At 39.0% G+C, this 20,689-nt stretch overlaps 1 protein-coding gene across 1 annotated transcript; it reads left to right on the top strand.

Annotated features, from left to right (window-relative positions):
• Nucleotides 1–7,093: 7,093 nt before the first annotated feature.
• LOC142295001 (speedy protein 1-B-like) lies at nt 7,094–7,994 on the top strand. Its single transcript, XM_075338070.1, has 3 exons — nt 7,094–7,175; nt 7,285–7,453; nt 7,537–7,994. The coding sequence occupies exons 1-3, from the start codon at nt 7,105–7,107 to the stop codon at nt 7,726–7,728; spliced, it is 432 nt and encodes a 143-aa protein (XP_075194185.1). The 5' UTR covers nt 7,094–7,104; the 3' UTR covers nt 7,729–7,994.
• Nucleotides 7,995–20,689: the final 12,695 nt, after the last annotated feature.

Here is a 20,689-nt window from a genome sequence, read left to right as displayed (position 1 = left end):
AAAGAAATAGAAAAAACGTCAGTTGGTGCCAGTCTGCGATTGCTCTTTTAGAGAAAAGACCGGCTCCATTGTGATCTGAGAAGTGAGATTATTGGATTATTACCTGGATCGTTACGTGCGGATTTAGAGACAGCCCTCCACCTGCGGATTTAGGGACAGCCCTCCACCTGTGAATTCAGCCCTCCCCCTGCGGATTTAGGGACAGCCCTCCACCTGTGAATTCAGCATACTACCTGCGGATTTAGGGACAGCCCTCCACCTGTGAATTCAACCCTCTACCTGCGGCTCTACAGAGGTGAGGATCACTGTGTGATGAATAACATTGCAGATTTATGTCATCCCCGGTTGTGACAGTTGGGTTTCTACATTGTCAGAAAACTAACATAAATTGTTCAGAATTCATAATTTTGATGACTATAAATAAATACTGAGAATTATGGATAATAATCTTTAAATATGGATAAATTGTGAAGACCATGGATGACTATGGAGACCATATCCTCAATAGCAATTTCCAGAAATAATATATAGAAGAGCATGGTCATTGCTAAACTGTAAATAATAGTTATTAAACGGTGCTGGTCCAGCTCACGCCATGGATTACAAATATGATCTTTTATTTCAGATCATTTGATGTCTTACTAAACTGTAATTTATTATATTTGTAATAAATTTACAATAAAATGTGATATTTTTAATCTGTGGATTGATCTGGATCATACAAATTTGGCTTGTGCTTACTCAGCTGCTATGTGATGGCAAGATGCCGGGGTCTCCAGCGAGAATACTAGCAGTCTGATGGGTGGGCTACCATTTATTCACTTTATTAATATATAATATTTATATCATATATAGAGTGGAAGTATGAAAAATATTGTAATGGATCATCAGTTACTATACAGGGAAAGTCAGGATATATACAGAGGTTTATATGGTGGATCATCAGTTACTATACAGGGAAAGTCAGGATATATACAGAGGTTTATATGGTGGATCATCAGTTACTATACAGGGAGGGTCAGGATATATACAGAGGTTTATATGGTGGATCATCAGTTACTATACAGGGAGGGTCAGGATATATACAGATGTTTATATGGTGGATCATCAGTTACTATACAGGGAGGGTCAGGATATATACAGAGGTTTATATGGTGGATCATCAGTTACTATACAGGGAGGGTCAGGATATATACAGAGGTTTATATGGTGGATCATCAGTTACTATACAGGGAGGGTCAGGATGTATACAGAGGTTTATATGGTGGATCATCAGTTACTATACAGGGAGGGTCAGGATATATATAGAGGTTTATATGGTGGATCATCAGTTACTATACAGGGAGGGTCAGGATGTATACAGAGGTTTATATGGTGGATCATCAGTTACTATACAGGGAGGGTCAGGATATATACAGATGTTTAGATGGTGGATCATCAGTTACTATACAGGGAGGGTCAGGATATTTACAGAGATTTATATGGTGGATCATCAGTTACTATACAGGGAGGGTCAGGATATATACAGAGGTTTATATGGTGGATCATCAGTTACTATACAGGGAGGGTCAGGATATATACAGATGTTTAGATGGTGGATCATCAGTTACTATACAGGGAGGGTCTGGATATATACAGATGTTTATATGGCGGATCATCAGTTACTATACAGGGAGGGTCAGGATATATACAGAGGTTTATATGGTGGATCATCAGTTACTATACAGGAAGGGTCAGGATATTTACAGAGATTTATATGGTGGATCATCAGTTACTATACAGGGAGGGTCAGGATATTTACAGAGATTTATATGGTGGATCATCAGTTACTATACAGGGAGGGTCAGGATATATACAGATGTTTATATGGTGGATCATCAGTTACTATACAGGGAAGGTCAGGATATATACAGATGTTTATATGGTGGATCATCAGTTACTATACAGGGAGGGTCAGGATATATACAGATGTTTATATGGTGGATCATCAGTCACTATACAGGGATGGTCAGGATATATACAGATGTTTATATGGTGGATCATCAGTTACTATACAGGGAGGGTCAGGATATATACAGAGGTTTATATGGTGGATCATCAGTTACTATACAGGGAGGGTCAGGATATATACAGAGGTTTATATGGTGGATCATCAGTTACTATACAGGGAGGGTCAGGATATATACAGAGGTTTATATGGTGGATCATCAGTTACTATACAGGGAGGGTCAGGATGTATACAGAGGTTTATATGGTGGATCATCAGTTACTATACAAGGAGGGTCAGGATATATACAGAGGTTTATATGGTGGATCATCAGTTACTATACAGGGAGGGTCAGGATATATACAGATGTTTATATGGTGGATCATCAGTTACTATACAGGGAAGGTCAGGATATATACAGAGATTTATATGGTGGATCATCAGTTACTATACAGGGAGGGTCAGGATATATACAGATGTTTATATGGTGGATCATCAGTTACTATACAGGGAGGGTCAGGATATATACAGAGGTTTATATGGTGTATCATCAGTTACTATACAGGGAGGGTCAGGATATATACAGAGGTTTATATGGTGGATCATCAGTTACTATACAGGGAGGGTCAGGATATATACAGAGGTTTATATGGTGGATCATCAGTTACTATACAGGGAGGGTCAGGATGTATACAGAGGTTTATATGGTGGATCATCAGTTACTATACAGGGAGGGTCAGGATATATATAGAGGTTTATATGGTGGATCATCAGTTACTATACAGGGAGGGTCAGGATGTATACAGAGGTTTATATGGTGGATCATCAGTTACTATACAGGGAGGGTCAGGATATATACAGATGTTTAGATGGTGGATCATCAGTTACTATACAGGGAGGGTCAGGATATTTACAGAGATTTATATGGTGGATCATCAGTTACTATACAGGGAGGGTCAGGATATATACAGAGGTTTATATGGTGGATCATCAGTTACTATACAGGGAGGGTCAGGATATATACAGATGTTTAGATGGTGGATCATCAGTTACTATACAGGGAGGGTCTGGATATATACAGATGTTTATATGGCGGATCATCAGTTACTATACAGGGGGGGTCAGGATATATACAGAGATTTATATGGTGGATCATCAGTTACTATACAGGAAGGGTCAGGATATTTACAGAGATTTATATGGTGGATCATCAGTTACTATACAGGGAGGGTCAGGATATTTACAGAGATTTATATGGTGGATCATCAGTTACTATACAGGGAGGGTCAGGATATATACAGATATTTATATGGTGGATCATCAGTTACTATACAGGGAGGGTCAGGATATATACAGATGTTTATATGGTGGATCATCAGTTACTATACAGGGAGGGTCAGGATATATACAGATGTTTATATGGTGGATCATCAGTCACTATACAGGGAGGGTCAGGATATATACAGATGTTTATATGGTGGATCATCAGTTACTATACAGGGAGGGTCAGGATATATACAGAGGTTTATATGGTGGATCATCAGTTACTATACAGGGAGGGTCAGGATATATACAGAGGTTTATATGGTGGATCATCAGTTACTATACAGGGAGGGTCAGGATATATACAGAGGTTTATATGGTGGATCATCAGTTACTATACAGGGAGGGTCAGGATGTATACAGAGGTTTATATGGTGGATCATCAGTTACTATACAAGGAGGGTCAGGATATATACAGAGGTTTATATGGTGGATCATCAGTTACTATACAGGGAGGGTCAGGATATATACAGATGTTTATATGGTGGATCATCAGTTACTATACAGGGAAGGTCAGGATATATACAGATGTTTATATGGTGGATCATCAGTTACTATACAGGGGGGGTCAGGATATATACAGATGTTTATATGGTGGATCATCAGTTACTATACAGGGAGGGTCAGGATATATACAGATGTTTATATGGTGGATCATCAGTTACTATACAGGGAGGGTCAGGATATATACAGAGGTTTATATGGTGGATCATCAGTTACTATACAGGGAGGGTCAGGATATATACAGATGTTTATATGGTGGATCATCAGTTACTATACAGGGGGGGTCAGGATATATACAGATGTTTATATGGTGGATCATCAGTTACTATACAGGGAGGGTCAGGATATATACAGAGGTTTATATGGTGGATCATCAGTTACTATACAGGGAGGGTCAGGATATATACAGATGTTTATATGGTGGATCATCAGTTACTATACAGGGGGGGTCAGGATATATACAGATGTTTATATGGTGGATCATCAGTTACTATACAGGGAGGGTCAGGATATATACAGATGTTTATATGGTGGATCATCAGTTACTATACAGGGAGGGTCAGGATATATACAGATGTTTATATGGTGGATCATCAGTTACTATACAGGGAGGGTCAGGATATATACAGAGGTTTATATGGTGGATCATCAGTTACTATACAGGGAGGGTCAGGATATATACAGATGTTTATATGGTGGATCATCAGTTACTATACAGGGGGGGTCAGGATATATACAGATGTTTATATGGTGGATCATCAGTTACTATACAGGGAGGGTCAGGATATATACAGAGGTTTATATGGTGGATCATCAGTTACTATACAGGGAGGGTCAGGATATATACAGAGGTTTATATGGTGGATCATCAGTTACTATACAGGGAGGGTCAGGATATATACAGATGTTTATATGGTGGATCATCAGTTACTATACAGGAAGGGTCAGGATATATACAGATGTTTATATGGTGGATCATCAGTTACTATACAGGGAGGGTCAGGATATATACAGATGTTTATATGGTGGATCATCAGTTACTATACAGGGAGGGTCAGGATATATACAGATGTTTATATGGTGGATCATCAGTTACTATACAGGGAGGGTCAGGATATATACAGAGGTTTATATGGTGGATCATCAGTTACTATACAGGGGGGGTCAGGATATATACAGATGTTTATATGGTGGATCATCAGTTACTATACAGGGAGGGTCAGGATATATACAGAGGTTTATATGGTGGATCATCAGTTACTATACAGGGAGGGTCAGGATATATACAGATGTTTATATGGTGGATCATCAGTTACTATACAGGGAGGGTCAGGATATATACAGAGGTTTATATGGTGGATCATCAGTTACTATACAGGGAGGGTCAGGATATATACAGATGTTTATATGGTGGATCATCAGTTACTATACAGGGAGGGTCAGGATATATACAGATGTTTATATGGTGGATCATCAGTTTCTATACAGGGAGGTTCATTATATATACAGAGGTTTGTATGGCGGATCGTCAAGCATAAGTTTTTTTTTTTATCATAGCACATACGTAGAAGCAGATTTATATGACCAGTTAAAGGCTTTTTTTTCTCATATTTTAGAAATCATCTATATTCTTGTTTACTGGAAACAGCGCCATTACCATCAATAGGCCATGTCTGCTGATGGAATACATGGCCCAATCTAGTCAATAATGCTGAACTGCAGTCCTGCCACACGTGTAATATGGGAAATATAGGCTGTTCTAGTTATGTCTAGGGGGACACATTAGGTTGGCAGTATTTCTCTCTGAGGGACTCTTTTAGAAAGAGTGATGTCCATATATTCAGGTTTTACCTCTTCTGTATATTAGTTTCCAGGAGGAAGAGGAAGAATGGCCGCAAGGAAGCGGAAGAGAGAACTGATCGCCCTTTATGAAGAGGGGTGGTAAGTAAATGAGATAACACCACTGCTATCACTATACTCCATAAACTTACACCAGTAATCCATACTGGACATTACAATCAGCACTACACATAGTATGTACAATGTACAGCACAAAAATATATCAGATCTCCCACGAGGAAAACACTTATTAGAATAAAGGGATGGATTATTGGTCACTTTTTTGACACATATGTTAGAACAAACAGATCACTATGTATCTACAGAAGCAGCAGCCGTGGCCAGGACAATAGGGATGAATGAGCCCAAAATACAAAGAAATCAATGGGCAATCCCCACTAAATCATAGGAAGACAGAGGCAGAAGTACAATATGGACCCATAGAGTTCTACTACGGCTCTTTACAGCTCAGAACTTATATGGAGCCATAATATACCATGTGCATGAGGCTTAATACTAAACTATTTATTTCTTCTATCACAGTTCCCAGTCTGTCACCCAAGAAGAGGCCAAGAAGAAGAAGAAGATGGACGATGACATCCCACAGCCAGAAGAACGGGCAGCTTTCCTGACACTCCTTGGTGAGACTCCTTGCACCTTCCCAGGATTCTAGAAAGGCAAAAATAATTAGATTATATGACATAAACTTCTATATTTCATTTTTATGCATAAAATGTTACACAAACATGTTGGGACAAGTGTTCACTTTTTAGCCTTTTATATATACACAATTATGCGACAATTGGAGTGACAGAGAACATGTTATTGCATCACAAATGTAAAAATGTTTAGCCTAGGGCAGCACGGCGTCTCAGGGGTTAACACTGCAGTCTTGCAGCACTGGGGTCCTGGGTTTGAACCCCACCAAAAACAACATCTGTAATGAGTTTGTGTGTTCTCCCTGTGTTTGCGTGGGTTTCCTCCCACACCCCAAAGGCATACAGATAGGGAATTTAGATTGTGAGTCCCAATAGAGACAGTGTTCCTCATGTATGTAAAGCACTGCAGAATATGTTAGCACTATATAAAAATAAAGGTTGTTTTTTTTTTAATTTATACTGGATTTAATCTGAAATTGTTATATTTTAGAAGATGTAGAGTATATAGTTCATAGTGAAATAATTGTATTTCTATCCTTTCTGTAGAAGATGAATACATCAAGTGCTTTCTAGCCAGGGACAGCTGCCGTAAGATTTCGGACAAGGTATTATTGTAAGGGATAGAAAAACATCTAAACCTGAGAAGTTCCCTCATACTGAGCTAAAGGGTCTTATGTTGCTGTAGTAGTGGATAGATAGGGATATATTTTGCATATGCTGTATATATGTACTGTATAAATGTATAATATAAAGCCTCTATCTCTGCTTTCATCCCACTAGTATCTCCTCGCCATGGTCGTCGCGTACTTCAGAAGAGGCGGACTGCGTACTGCGGAGTACAGAACATTCTTCTTCCCATCTCTGTCAGTTGCTTCTAATATTAAATATATTTACACAATAGTTCTATCCATGATCACTGTATCCAAAATCGCTCTTCTTTAATTCATTTGCTTTCATTGTTTTTCCTTTCAGCCTCTTAGCGAACCAGTTTGAAGAGGACGAGCCATATCATCGGGAGATCTTCCGCTGGGCCCTCGGATGGACGTGGACTATGAAGAAGGATCGGCTCCTGCACTTACGCGATGTGTTGCTCACCAGAATTGGATTTCGAGCTTGGGTTAGTCCAGCCACCTGTGATCTGGTTAGTAATATAAAACACAAATATTGTACACTTTCATTAAAGCCTGTGATGATTATAATAACTTATATGATGTTTAATTCTAGATCATGGCACAAGACCCTGACCATTGGGCATGGAGGAGAGACAGGAACGTCCATCACAGCTGGGCAGTGCGCTGGTTCAGGAGGAATAATGCCCTATCCTGCTCGCTCTGTAACACCGCTCCATCCAAGAGAAAAGAGGCCAAGAACATCTGTACAGACCCAGAGGAGGAACCCGAAACAACAGGTTCATAAACATCTTTGGTAAGTATGACTTACATATCCCTGTAAACATCACTACACTCACACATTCAATTACAACAAATATAGACACAATCTTCACACACACAAATACACACTATGTATACTGTACACAGACGTATTATATAGGTAACCTCCCTTAGTATGCCCGGAGGAAGGGCAGTACAGCAGCCATGGTTTCCCTACAGGTTTCCTCCACTGGGGGTTTTTCCTGTCCTGAGTGTTGCTGTACGCTCTTCGTGAGTGATGGGAGGTAACCGCCACACATAAATCATATAATAAACTTTTTAAAATTTCCTATAATAAACATTTTTTTTAAACTCTCCATGAAGTGTCTGAGTCTTTTTTTCTATTTTTGCACATAGAAAGTTTAATAAAAATGCAGTTTATGTGATAAATTTAATTTTAATCTACTGGTCCAAGATATGCAACCTCCATGAGCCTTAAGGCCGCTTTACACGCTACAATACATCTTACGATGTGTCTGCGGGGTCACGTCGTAACTGACACACATCCGGCATCGTAAGGTACATTGTAGCGTGTGACAGTTACGTGCGATTGCGATTGAGCGGTAAAACGTTCATCGCATGCACGTCGTTCAATTCCTAAATATTGAACGTTAGGTTGTTCATCGTACCCGGGGCAGCTATGCGGAAGGAAGGAGGTGGGCGGGATGTTTACATCCCGCTCATCTCCGCCCCTCCGCTTCTATTGGCCGGCTGCCGCGTGACGTCGCTGTGACGCCGAACGTCCATCCCACTCCAGGAAGTGGACGTTCGCCGCCCACATCGAGGTCGTATGGAGAGGTAAGTACGTGTGACGGGGAAAAATCGCATGTGAGACGCGTTCAACAAATTGAACGTGCCGCACATATGATGGGGGTGGTTACGATCGCATACGATATCGTATGTGAAATCGTAACGTGTAAATCAGGCTTTAGAATAGTAGAGGCTATGCAGTAAATGAGTATTGCATCCCCTTTTTATTTTCTGCACATACACTGGGTATTGAAAATATTCAGACTCCTTAAATTTTTCACTTTTTGTTTCGTTGCAGCCATTTGGTAAATTCAAAAAAGTTCATTTTTTTTCTCATTAATGTACACTCTGTACCCATCTTGACAGAAAAAAAAACAGAAATGTAGACATTTTTGCAAATTTATTAATTGTCCATTTCCTTGTGATCCTCCTTGAGATGGTTCTATTCCTTCATTGGAGCCCAGCTGTGTTTAATTAAACTGATAGGACTTGATTTGGAAAGGCACACATCTGTCTATATATGACCTCATAGCTCACAGTGCATATCAAACCAAATGAGAATCATGAGGTCAAAGGAACTACCAAAGAATCTCGGAGACAGAGTTTTGGCAAGACACAGATCTGGCCAAAGTTATAAAAAAAATGTTTGCGGTACTGAAGGTTCCTAAGAGCACGGGGCCCTCCATAATCCATAAATGGAAGAAGTCTGGGACCACCAGAACTCTTCCTAGACCTGGTCATCCAGCCAAACTGAGCAATCATGGGAGAAGAGCCTTGGTGTGAGAGGTAAAAAAGAACCCCAAGATCACTGTGGCTGAGCTCCAGAGATGCAGAAAGGAGATGGGAGAAAGTTGCCCAAAGTCAACTATCACTGCAGCCCTCCACCAGTCGGGCCTTTATGGCAGAATGGCCTGACAAAAACCTCTCCTCAGTGAAAAACATATGAAAGCCTGCACACAGTTTGCGAAAAACAGATGAAGGACTCCCAGACTATGAGAAATAAGATTCTCTGATCTGATGAGACGAAGATAGAATCTTTTGGTGATTATTCTAAGCGGTATGTGTGGAGAAAACCAAGCACTGCTCATCACCTGCCCAATACAATCCCAACAGTGAAACACGGTAGTGGCAGCATCATGCTATGGAGGTGTTTGTTAGCTGCAGGGACAGGACGACTGGTTGCAATTGAAGGAAATATTAATGCAGCCAATAATGCAGCCAAGTACAGAGATATCCTGGAAAAAAACCTTTTCTAGAGTGCTCTGGACCTCAGACTTGGCCGAAGGTTCACCTTCCAACAAGACAATGACCCTAAACACACAGCTAATATAACAAAGGAGTGGCTTCAGAACAACTCTGTGAGCAGCCCAAAGAGAAATCAAGTTTCCCCTCATAACTGTCTTATGGGCGTTCCATTAAGTGAATGGACAAATGTCAGCTATGAAATTTTCTGCAGAATAGCATTTGATCATGTTTTGTTTTTGTATTGAGGGGAGTTAATAATAAAAGCATTGCTTTTCCACAGAAATTTGTTTTGGTGTGAAGGGCCTAAGTTAATTGTGCAAATGATAGGTGAATGGTCCGAGATAGTTTTTTGTTTTATGTCAATCTTTCTAAATTTTAAAATTGTTAGGGAATCTTTTGGCCGCTCATAAAAAGCAGCAAAAAAGAAAATTAGAAGACATTCAGGCATCAATCAGAGAAACAGAAACTGAGTAACAAAATCTACAAATTCCATCTCCTAAATTGTACAAAAAACGTCTTTCGCTTAGAATGGATCTAAAAGCTCTTCTCTTTTCTGATTATGAAAAATACAACCACTCTATGAACTCACAATATTATTCGTCAATAAATAAACCAACGACCCTAATGACCAAAAAACTAAAACAAATAAGAATTAAGCAACGCATACACCAGATAAAGAAAAAAGACGGTACACTAACATCTCACCCGGGTTTTAGATAGTTAAGGAATTTGCAGATTTTTACTCTAAAGTATACAATTTAAAAGATGACCATTTAACGCCCCAACCTACTGACTAGAGATGAGCGATGTTCGAGGTTCGCCAATTTCACGTTCGAGTGATTTTGAGGGGTGTTCAAGCTCGAACTCGAGCTTTTTGCTAAAAGCTCGACAGTTCGAGTTAGGTTCAAGAACGGTTCGATCAACAAAAACGTGGCTTTTCACAGTAAGGCTATGTGCACACGTTGCTATCTGCATGCATCCTGCATCCCCAGCACAATCCCTTTCTCTTTCCCACTCACCGATCATGGGCGTCTCGCTGCACAGCTGTCAGAAATCTGCGGCGTCTTTTCCTCTTTAGAAAATGGCTGCCACTTCATTATTCAATCAGGTATTCCGTGCCTTTCCCGCCCACCGGCGCCCATGATTGGTTGCAGTCAGACACGCCCCCACGATGAGTGACAGCTGTCTCACTGCAACCAATCACAGCCGCCGGCGAGCGGGTCTATATCGTGCAGTAAAATAAATAAATAAATAATATATTTATAATATATATATTTTTGGTTCCCAGCTGGGTACAAATTGGCAGCTGGGGGTTGGGGGGCAGCCCGTAGCTGCCTGCTGTACCTAGCTAGCATGGCAAAAACATGGCAAAGCCCACGTAATTTTTTTGGGGGGCAAAAAACTCCTGCATACAGTCCTGTATGCTGAGCCTTGTAGTTCTGCAGCTGCTGTCTGTCTGCATGGAGGAGAGCAGACAGCAGGTGCAGAACTACAAGGATCAGCATGCTCCATTCACTAGTGTATGCAGGAGAGCAGACAGCAGCTGCAGAACTACAAGACTCAGCATACTCCATCCAGGACTGTATGCAGGAGTTTTTTGCCCACCAAAAAAATGATGTGAGCTTCGCCATATTTTTGAATGCTAGCCAGGTACAGCAGGCAGGTACGGCTGCCCCCAACCCCCATATGCCTATTTGTACCCAGCTGGGAACACAAAAAATAGGGAAGCCCTTTTTTTAATTATTTCATAAATTTCATGAAATAATTAAAAAAAAAATCGACATGAGCTTTGCCACATTTTTGTGTCCAGCAAGGTTCAACTAGACAGCTGGGGATTGGAATCTTCAGCACAGGTTAGCCCGAGCTTTCTGGGCCCCTCTGCTGTGAATTGCAGTCCGCAGCCGCCCCAGAAAATGGCGCTTTAATAGAAGCGCCATCATCTGGCGCTGTATACAACTCTTCCAGCAGCCCTGAAGCCGGGTGGCTTGCTGGGTAATAATGAGTTAATACTAGCTTTGTTTTACTTGCTAGTATTAAGTCAGAGATTCTTAATGTCAGGCAAGTTTGACCCGGCCATTAAGAATTTCCAATAAAGGGTTAAAAAAAAAAAGACACCACACAGAGAAAAAATACTTTAATATAAATAAATACACAGACATATTAGAGACTCCATGTTTATTAATCCCTCTCATCCCTCCACGATCCATGGTCTTCTGTCTTCTTTCTCCTTCAACCCATGCAGCTCTGCTACATCAGACGCTGCTGCATGGGAGGAAGATGCTGCTGCTCCGTGCAGTAATCACTCAGTCAGTGAGCAGAGGCTGCAGGCTGTAAGCGTTGACGTTACCGCTGACAAGCGGGTTACCATAGCAACGGTGCTCCGATCACGTGATTCCCGATGCCGCTGCGGGCTGTAAGCGGTGACGTCACCGCTAACAGGTGGGTTGCTATAGCAATGGTGATCTCCATTATTGACTGGCTGTGGCAGCCGGTGAATAACGGAACGGGGAAGCGGGCCATGTGCTAGAGCATTTCGCCGTTATACGGAACGATCACCGCGTACCGGAGAGATGCAATGACAGGACCTAGCATGATGTCATAGCCATGTAACCAGTCTGTAGCCAATGAGATAATAAACACGTGACTGGTCACATGCTATTTTGACATCACGATAGGTCCTATCATCAGTCCTGGTTACCGGGAGGACACAGCGATTATCGGAAGGAAAAGCGGCGGGAGACAGAGTGGAGGACGCGTCACGGGGACCTGTAAGTGTTATGGCAATGTTTATTAACTGTATGTGTACAAGTATAATGTGTTTTTATGTGTTTGTGTTTGCCTCCCATTGTTTTCAATGGGGCTCAAGAGGTTCATCAAACGGTTCATCGAGCCGAACTCGAACGCGGCCTACGTTTGACGAACCGAACTGAACTCGAGCCTTTAGAGGCTCGCTCATCTCTACTACTGACTACAATATCTTAAAGTTTTTGGAGAAAGTTAATCTACCCCAACTAAAGCAACAACATTTGGACACATTAAATTCCGCTTTTATTATAGAAGAGATAATAAAAACCATATCCAACTTAAAACTTAAAAAAATTCCAGGACCAGATGGGTTTTGAAAAGAATATTTTAAAGCCTTTTCGGCGACTCTGGCACCCAATCTGGTTGAAGTCTACAATAAAGCAGCCAAGATAGGCAACTTTCCAACAGAAATGTTGGAGGCCTCAATATCAGTTATACCGAAGCCTAAAGGTGACGCAGACAATGTTACTAACTATAGGCCTATTTCGTTTATCAACAATGACATAAAAGTCTACTCTAAAATCATTGCCAATAGACTAAAATCTATTTTACCAACAATTGTAGCCAGAAACCAAGATTGGTTTCATAGAGGGACGACAAACTATAGATGGAACTAGAAGACTTATAAGACTTATAAATCTTTTAACCCACATCAAAACTGAGAAAACACCTGCATTAATTTTGTCCCTTGACGCTGAAAAGGCGTTCGACAGAATTAACTGGCTCTATCTAGAAGCAACTCTCACCAAATTTGGATTTGACCATCAAAGTATAAGAACTATCATGGCCCTATATACTTCCCTTTCAGCCAAAATTTACGCAAATAACCACTTATGCCACTCCTTCAAAATTACCAGTGGCACCCGTTAGGGTTGCCCCCTATCTACTATGTTGTTTGCATTGGCCTTCGAACCTCTTGCAGAATTAATTAAGAATCAACAACATATCAAAGGCATTACTACCCAGAAGTTCCACCACAAAATAGGCCACTTCACCGATGATGTGGTTCATACTCTGTTAGATCCAATTAATTCTATTAAAGCAATTCAGGAGGTTTTAGATGAATATTCGAAGATTTCCTTTTACAAGCTAAATATGGAAAATCAAAAATTCTCCCCTTTTATATAGACAAACTTACTATCACTCTGATTAAAAAATTCTCCAATTTCACATGGGAGGATAAATATTTTACTTAGGTATCAAAATTACTACCAATTTTCACTCTCTGGTGGCACTTAATATGGAAGATCTTATTAGGAACACTCAGAAGGACATCAATGGCCTAGATAAAAAAGATATTACATGATTAGGAAAAATCATAGTCTTCAAAATGCTAGTTCTGCCTAAAATCCTTTATTGTTTTGGGGTAATTCCATTAACCATACCTAATATGTACATAAACAAACTTCAGTCAATTTTGAATGGATACGTTTGGAATCATATAAAATCTAGGCTTTCTAAAAATATCCTGAAAATTTGTAAAGCAAGAGGGGGATATGGTCTCCCGAACCTCGAAAGGTACTATAAAGCTTATATTATAAAGCAAAACTTACATTGATTCAACAATGTGGGTTCACCTTCCTGGATGGATTTGGAATACGCCTCAAATAACTACTTCTCCCTCCGCTCTCTCATGTTATTTTATATATTTAATCCCAAAATTCCCCTTCCCAATCATCCTACTCTAGCATCTACAATTTGGATATGGCAGAGTTTAAATAAGCCCATAACAAAAAATCTAAATTATGAGCAAATTAAAAAAGTTCCTCTAAAACTTATAACATTGTTTTCTAACATAACGATACCTTTCTCTTGGCAAATCCTAGGGTTGACTACAATTAGCGATTTCCATAACGGAAAGGATTTAATTAAGTTTGTAGATCTAAAAATAAAATTTAAAATAGGCAACCGTGATTTCCATACTCCATTAGCATTAAGGGAATCCCTTAACAAATTCTTGATCAGTGGTAGTTCCTTTTCAGAGTCAATCGTCCACCTTCTTTGCAGCACGGAGAGACCTATCATTTGGAATACCAAGCACATTTACGATCTTGTTAATAATGACAGTACGACTAACCTTAGAAACATGGAAAAAAAAAAATTTTTTGACAAAACTTCTCAAGTGAAAATTGGTAATTCGTTTTAAAACCAACTTATTCCTCCAATATATCTGCCATATTCCATGAATCCTTTTACAAGGTTGTGACGGGTTGGTATTTCACCCCTGTTAAACTACACAAATTTAACCCTGAAAATTCCTCTCTGTGTTGGAGAGGATGTAATAAAAAGGGAATATTGCTTCACATTCTTTGGAGCTGCCCTAAAATTAGACATCTCTGGAGGTAAGTATCAGACCTGATCAACAAAATTTCCAAAACAAATAAAAAATTATCTCCCCAAATGGTTATATTATCTCTTGACATGGAGGATCTAGATCGGTGGCAGATTCTGATCACAATCCATATTTTTTTAATTACTAAACTACTGCTAGCAAATTGGAAAAAGGATAATGTACCTAACATCTCTGAAGTAACAAGAGGTTATTTGTTCATCATGAAATTGAATACACACACGCAATTTACAACAACTCCTTCCACTCTTACCATATAAGATGGGATCCTTGGTTGTCTTATAGGGAGAATTCTGAGACACAAATCTCTATACGATAATTAACAAGTTAACTACGTTAAATAGTCTTCTAACATAGATCTTAATTTATCAACATTTTTCCTTTCCTTTCTTTTCCTCTTTTCTTACTTACTCTTCTTTTCCTTTCCTATTTTTCTTATCTCCCCAAATTTAATATTTAAATGGCTAATCAATATTCATTTCTATGTTAGAGTTTTACCTAAATTTAAAAATATGACAGCATTCTATGTTTGTTGTAAATCATTGTTTATATGTTGGTTCTCCCCCTGACCTTTCCTCTCCCCATCTATTCCTTTTTTTCTTTGTTCCTCCAATAAAGATACTTCCCACTAGAGTTGAGCGCGGTTCTAGGTTCGAGGTTCTCCAGTTCTAGGCTCGAGTGATTTTGGGGGCTGTTCGAGATCGAACTAGAACTCGAGCTTTTTGCAAAAGCTCGATAGTTCTAGATACGTTCGAGAACGGTTCTAGCAGCAAAAAGCAGGGCTTTTTACAGCTACAGTGTGCAGGAGCCATCGCTGGCAGCCTGCCAGAAGCTGGTAACCAAGATAAACATCGGGTATCCAAGCAAAGCGCTTTGGTTAGTAACCCGATGTTTATCCTAGTTACGTGCAGGAAGACCACACTTCCCCGCTCAGCTCACTCCGCCCCCTCCTGCCCGCGGCATGTGCACATATACACACACACACACACACACACACATGGTCCCGCTTGGCTTACCTGCGGTGATGAAGTCCCGCCATCCCGACCTCAGCGCTGTCACTGTCCTCCATGGCCGCCGCTTGTCACATCACCTCTCGCTTCCGACCCGAGACTGACTAGCGGTGACGTCACGGACCTCTCGCGATACTTGGTGTGAAGGCGCCGGTCATTGAACTCAGTGACAGGGGCTGTCAGTGTGCTGGAGATCAGCGCAGGTAATGTACCTCGCTGACAGCAGCATTTGTCATCCCCTGCAGTGACCTGGGCTGACCCATTGATGTTAGCTCAGGTGACTGCATTGCTCTCCCAGCCAATGGGGAACATCCTGCTCTTCATTGACTGGGACAGTGTGGATCGTCATGGCAACCCCTTGGATTACAGCAGACCTGGATTTGTTTTTCATTCTAATAAATTGGTTAAAGAGGAAATGTTTTGGGGAGTGTTTTTTCAAATAAAAATGTGTTTGTCGTCTATTTTTTTTTATTACTGACTGGGTTGGTGATGTCGGGTATCTGATAGACGCCTGACCTCACCAACCCCAGGGCTTGATGCCAGGTGACATTACACATCTGGTATTAACCCCATATATTACCCCGTTTGCCACCGCACCAGGGTGCGGGATGAGCTGGGGCGAAGCACCAGGATAGGCGCATCTAATGGATGCGCCACTTCTGGGGCGGCTGCGGCCTGCTATTTTTAGGCTGGGGAGAGTCCAATAACCATGGACCTCCCTAGTCTGATAATATCAGGCCCCAGCTGTCTGCTTTACCTTGGCTTGTGATCCAATTTTGGGGGACCTCTACGTGGTTTTTTTTAAAATTATTTATTTAATTTAAAATAACAGCGTGGGATGCCCTCAGTTTTGGATTACCAGCCAAGGTGAGGTTGCCAGCTGTGGTCTGCAGGCTGCAGCCGTCTGCTTTACCCTAGCTGACTACAAAACTAGGGGGAACCCTACGTCATTTTTTTTTCATTTTTTTGGCTAAATACAAAGCTAAGCACCCCTTAGTGCCACATGAAAGGCACCAAAGGGTGCTCCACTTTTTCTCCACTTTTTCTCCATTTTTTCTCCACTTTTTCTCCACTTTTTCTCCACTTTTTCTCCACTTTTTCTCCACTTTCTCTCCACTTTTTCTCCACTTTTTCTCCACTTTTTTCTCCATTTTTTTCTCCATTTTTTATCCATTTTTTTCTCCACTTTTTCTCCACTTTTTCTCCACTTTTTCTCCATTTTTTTCTCCATTTTTTCCTCCATTTTTTCTCCACTTTTTCTCCACTTTTTCTCCATTTTTTTCTCCACTTTTTCTCCACTTTTTCTCCACTTTTTCTCCACATTTTCTCCACTTTTTATCCATTTTTTTCTCCACTTTTTCTCCACTTTTTCTCCACTCTTTATCCATTTTTTTCTCCACTTTTTCTCCATTTTTTCTCCACTTTTTCTACATTTTTTCTCCACTTTTTTTCTCCACATTTTCTCCACTTTTTATCCATTTTTTTCTCCACTTTTTCTACATTTTTTCTCCACTTTTTCTACATTTTTTCTCCACTTTTTCTCCACTTTTTCTTCACTTTTTCTCCACTTTTTCTCCACTTTTTCTCCACCTTTTCTCCACTTTTTATCCATTTTTTTCTCCACTTTTTCTCCACTTTTTCTCCACTTTTTCTCCACTTTTTTCTCCACTTTTTCTCCACTTTTTCTCCACTTTTTCTCCATTTTTTTCTCCATTTTTTCTCCACTTTTTCTCCACTTTTTTCTCCACTTTTTCTCCACTTTTTCTCCACTTTTTCTCCACTTTTTATCCATTTTTTTCTCCACTTTTTCTCCACTTTTTCTCCACTTATTCTCCACTTTTTATCCATTTTTTTCTCCACTTTTTCTACATTTTTTCTCCACTTTTTCTACATTTTTTCTCCACTTTTTCTCCACTTTTAATCCATTTTTTTCTCCACTTTTTCTCCACTTTTTCTCCACTTATTCTCCACTTTTTATCCATATTTTTCTCCACTTTTTCTACATTTTTTCTCCACTTTTTTTACATTTTTTTCTCCACTTTTTCTTCACTTTTTCTTCACTGTTTCTCCACTTTTTCTCCACTTTTTCTCCACTTTTTCTCCATTTTTTTCTCCATTTTTTCTCCAATTTTTCTTTACTTTTTCTCCACTTTTTCTCCACTTTTTCTCCACTTTTTCTCCACTTTTTCTCCATTTTTTTCTCCATTTTTTCTCCACTTTTTCTCCACTTTTTTCTCCACTTTTTCTCCACTTTTTCTCCACTTTTTCTCCACTTTTTATCCATTTTTTTCTCCACTTTTTCTCCACTTTTTCTCCACTTATTCTCCACTTTTTATCCATTTTTTTCTCCACTTTTTCTACATTTTTTCTCCACTTTTTCTACATTTTTTCTCCACTTTTTCTCCACTTTTAATCCATTTTTTTCTCCACTTTTTCTCCACTTTTTCTCCACTTATTCTCCACTTTTTATCCATTTTTTTCTCCACTTTTTCTACATTTTTTCTCCACTTTTTTTACATTTTTTTCTCCACTTTTTCTTCACTTTTTCTCCACTTTTTCTCCACTTTTTCTCCACTTTTTCTCCATTTTTTTCTCCATTTTTTCTCCAATTTTTCTTTACTTTTTCTCCACTTTTTCTCTATTTTTTCTCCACTTTTTCTCCACTTTTTCTCCATTTTTTCTCCACTTTTTCTCCACTTTTTCTCCACTTTTTCTCCACTTTTTCTCCACTTCTCCACTTTTTCTCCACCTTTTCTCCACTTTTTCTCCATTTTTTCTCCACTTTTTCTCCACTTTTTCTCCACTTTTTCTCCATTTTTTCTCCACTTTTTCTCCACTTTTTCTCCACTTTTTATCCACTTTTTATCCATTTTTTTCTCCACTTTTTCTCCACTTTTTCTCCACTTTTTTTCCACTTTTTTCTCCACTTTTTCTCCACTTTTTTCTCCACTTTTTCTCCACTCTTTATCCATTTTTTTCTCCACTTTTTCTACATTTTTTCTCCACTTTTTCTACATTTTTTCTCCACTTTTTTTCTCCACATTTTCTCCACTTTTTATCCATTTTTTTCTCCACTTTTTCTACATTTTTTCTACATTTTTTCTCCACTTTTTCTCCACTTTTTCTTCACTTTTTCTCCACTTTTTCTCCACTTTTTCTCCACCTTTTCTCCACTTTTTATCCATTTTTTTCTCCACTTTTTCTCCACTTTTTCTCCACTTTTTTCTCCACTTTTTTCTCCACTTTTTCTCCACTTTTTATCCATTTTTTTCTCCACTTTTTCTCCACTTATTCTCCACTTTTTCTACATTTTTTCTCCACTTTTTCTCCACTTTTAATCCATTTTTTTCTCCACTTTTTCTCCACTTTTTCTCCACTTATTCTCCACTTTTTATCCATTTTTTTCTCCACTTTTTCTACATTTTTTCTCCACTTTTTCTACATTTTTTCTCCACTTATTCTCCACTTTTTATCCATTTTTTTCTCCACTTTTTCTCCACTTTTTCTCCACTTATTCTCCACTTTTTATCCATTTTTTTCTCCACTTTTTTTACATTTTTTTCTCCACTTTTTCTTCACTTTTTCTCCACTTTTTCTCCACTTTTTCTCCACTTTTTCTCCATTTTTTTCTCCATTTTTTCTCCAATTTTTCTTTACTTTTTCTCCACTTTTTCTCTATTTTTTCTCCACTTTTTCTCCACTTTTTCTCCATTTTTTCTCCACTTTTTCTCCACTTTTTCTCCACTTTTTCTCCACTTCTCCACTTTTTCTCCACCTTTTCTCCACTTTTTCTCCATTTTTTCTCCACTTTTTCTCCACTTTTTCTCCACTTTTTCTCCATTTTTTCTCCACTTTTTCTCCACTTTTTCTCCACTTTTTATCCACTTTTTATCCATTTTTTTCTCCACTTTTTCTCCACTTTTTCTCCACTTTTTTTCCACTTTTTTCTCCACTTTTTCTCCACTTTTTTCTCCACATTTTCTCCACTTTTTATCCATTTTTTTCTCCACTTTTTCTCCACTTTTTCTCCACTCTTTATCCATTTTTTTCTCCACTTTTTCTACATTTTTTCTCCACTTTTTCTACATTTTTTCTCCACTTTTTTTCTCCACATTTTCTCCACTTTTTATCCATTTTTTTCTCCACTTTTTCTACATTTTTTCTACATTTTTTCTCCACTTTTTCTCCACTTTTTCTTCACTTTTTCTCCACTTTTCTCCACTTTTTCTCCACCTTTTCTCCACTTTTTATCCATTTTTTTCTCCACTTTTTCTCCACTTTTTCTCCACTTTTTTCTCCACTTTTTTCTCCACTTTTTCTCCACTTTTTATCCATTTTTTTCTCCACTTTTTCTCCACTTATTCTCCACTTTTTCTACATTTTTTCTCCACTTTTTCTCCACTTTTAATCCATTTTTTTCTCCACTTTTTCTCCACTTTTTCTCCACTTATTCTCCACTTTTTATCCATTTTTTTCTCCACTTTTTCTACATTTTTTCTCCACTTTTTTTACATTTTTTTCTCCACTTTTTCTTCACTTTTTCTTCACTTTTTCTCCACTTTTTCTCCACTTTTTCTCCACTTTTTCTCCATTTTTTTCTCCATTTTTTCTCCAATTTTTCTTTACTTTTTCTCCACTTTTTCTCCATTTTTTCTCCACTTTTTCTCCACTTTTTCTCCATTTTTTCTCCACTTTTTCTCCACTTTTTCTCCACTTTTTCTCCACTTTTTCTCCACTTTTTATCCATTTTTTTCTCCACTTTTTCTCCACTTTTTCTCCACTTTTTT

This window comes from Anomaloglossus baeobatrachus, chromosome 3, assembly GCF_048569485.1.
Source record: "Anomaloglossus baeobatrachus isolate aAnoBae1 chromosome 3, aAnoBae1.hap1, whole genome shotgun sequence".
Classification (NCBI taxonomy): Eukaryota; Metazoa; Chordata; class Amphibia; order Anura; family Aromobatidae; genus Anomaloglossus; species Anomaloglossus baeobatrachus.
This window is presented reverse-complemented; position numbering and strand designations above follow the sequence as displayed.

Coding starts and splice junctions, on each gene's coding strand:
- LOC142295001 (XM_075338070.1), top strand. CDS start 7,105: ATGGTCGTCGCGTACTTCAGAAGAGGCGGACTGCGTACTGCGGAGTAC. Junction 7,176..7,284: donor ACATTCTTCTTCCCATCTCT/GTCAGTTGCTTC, acceptor TTTTCCTTTCAG/CCTCTTAGCGAACCAGTTTG. Junction 7,454..7,536: donor GTCCAGCCACCTGTGATCTG/GTTAGTAATATA, acceptor GTTTAATTCTAG/ATCATGGCACAAGACCCTGA.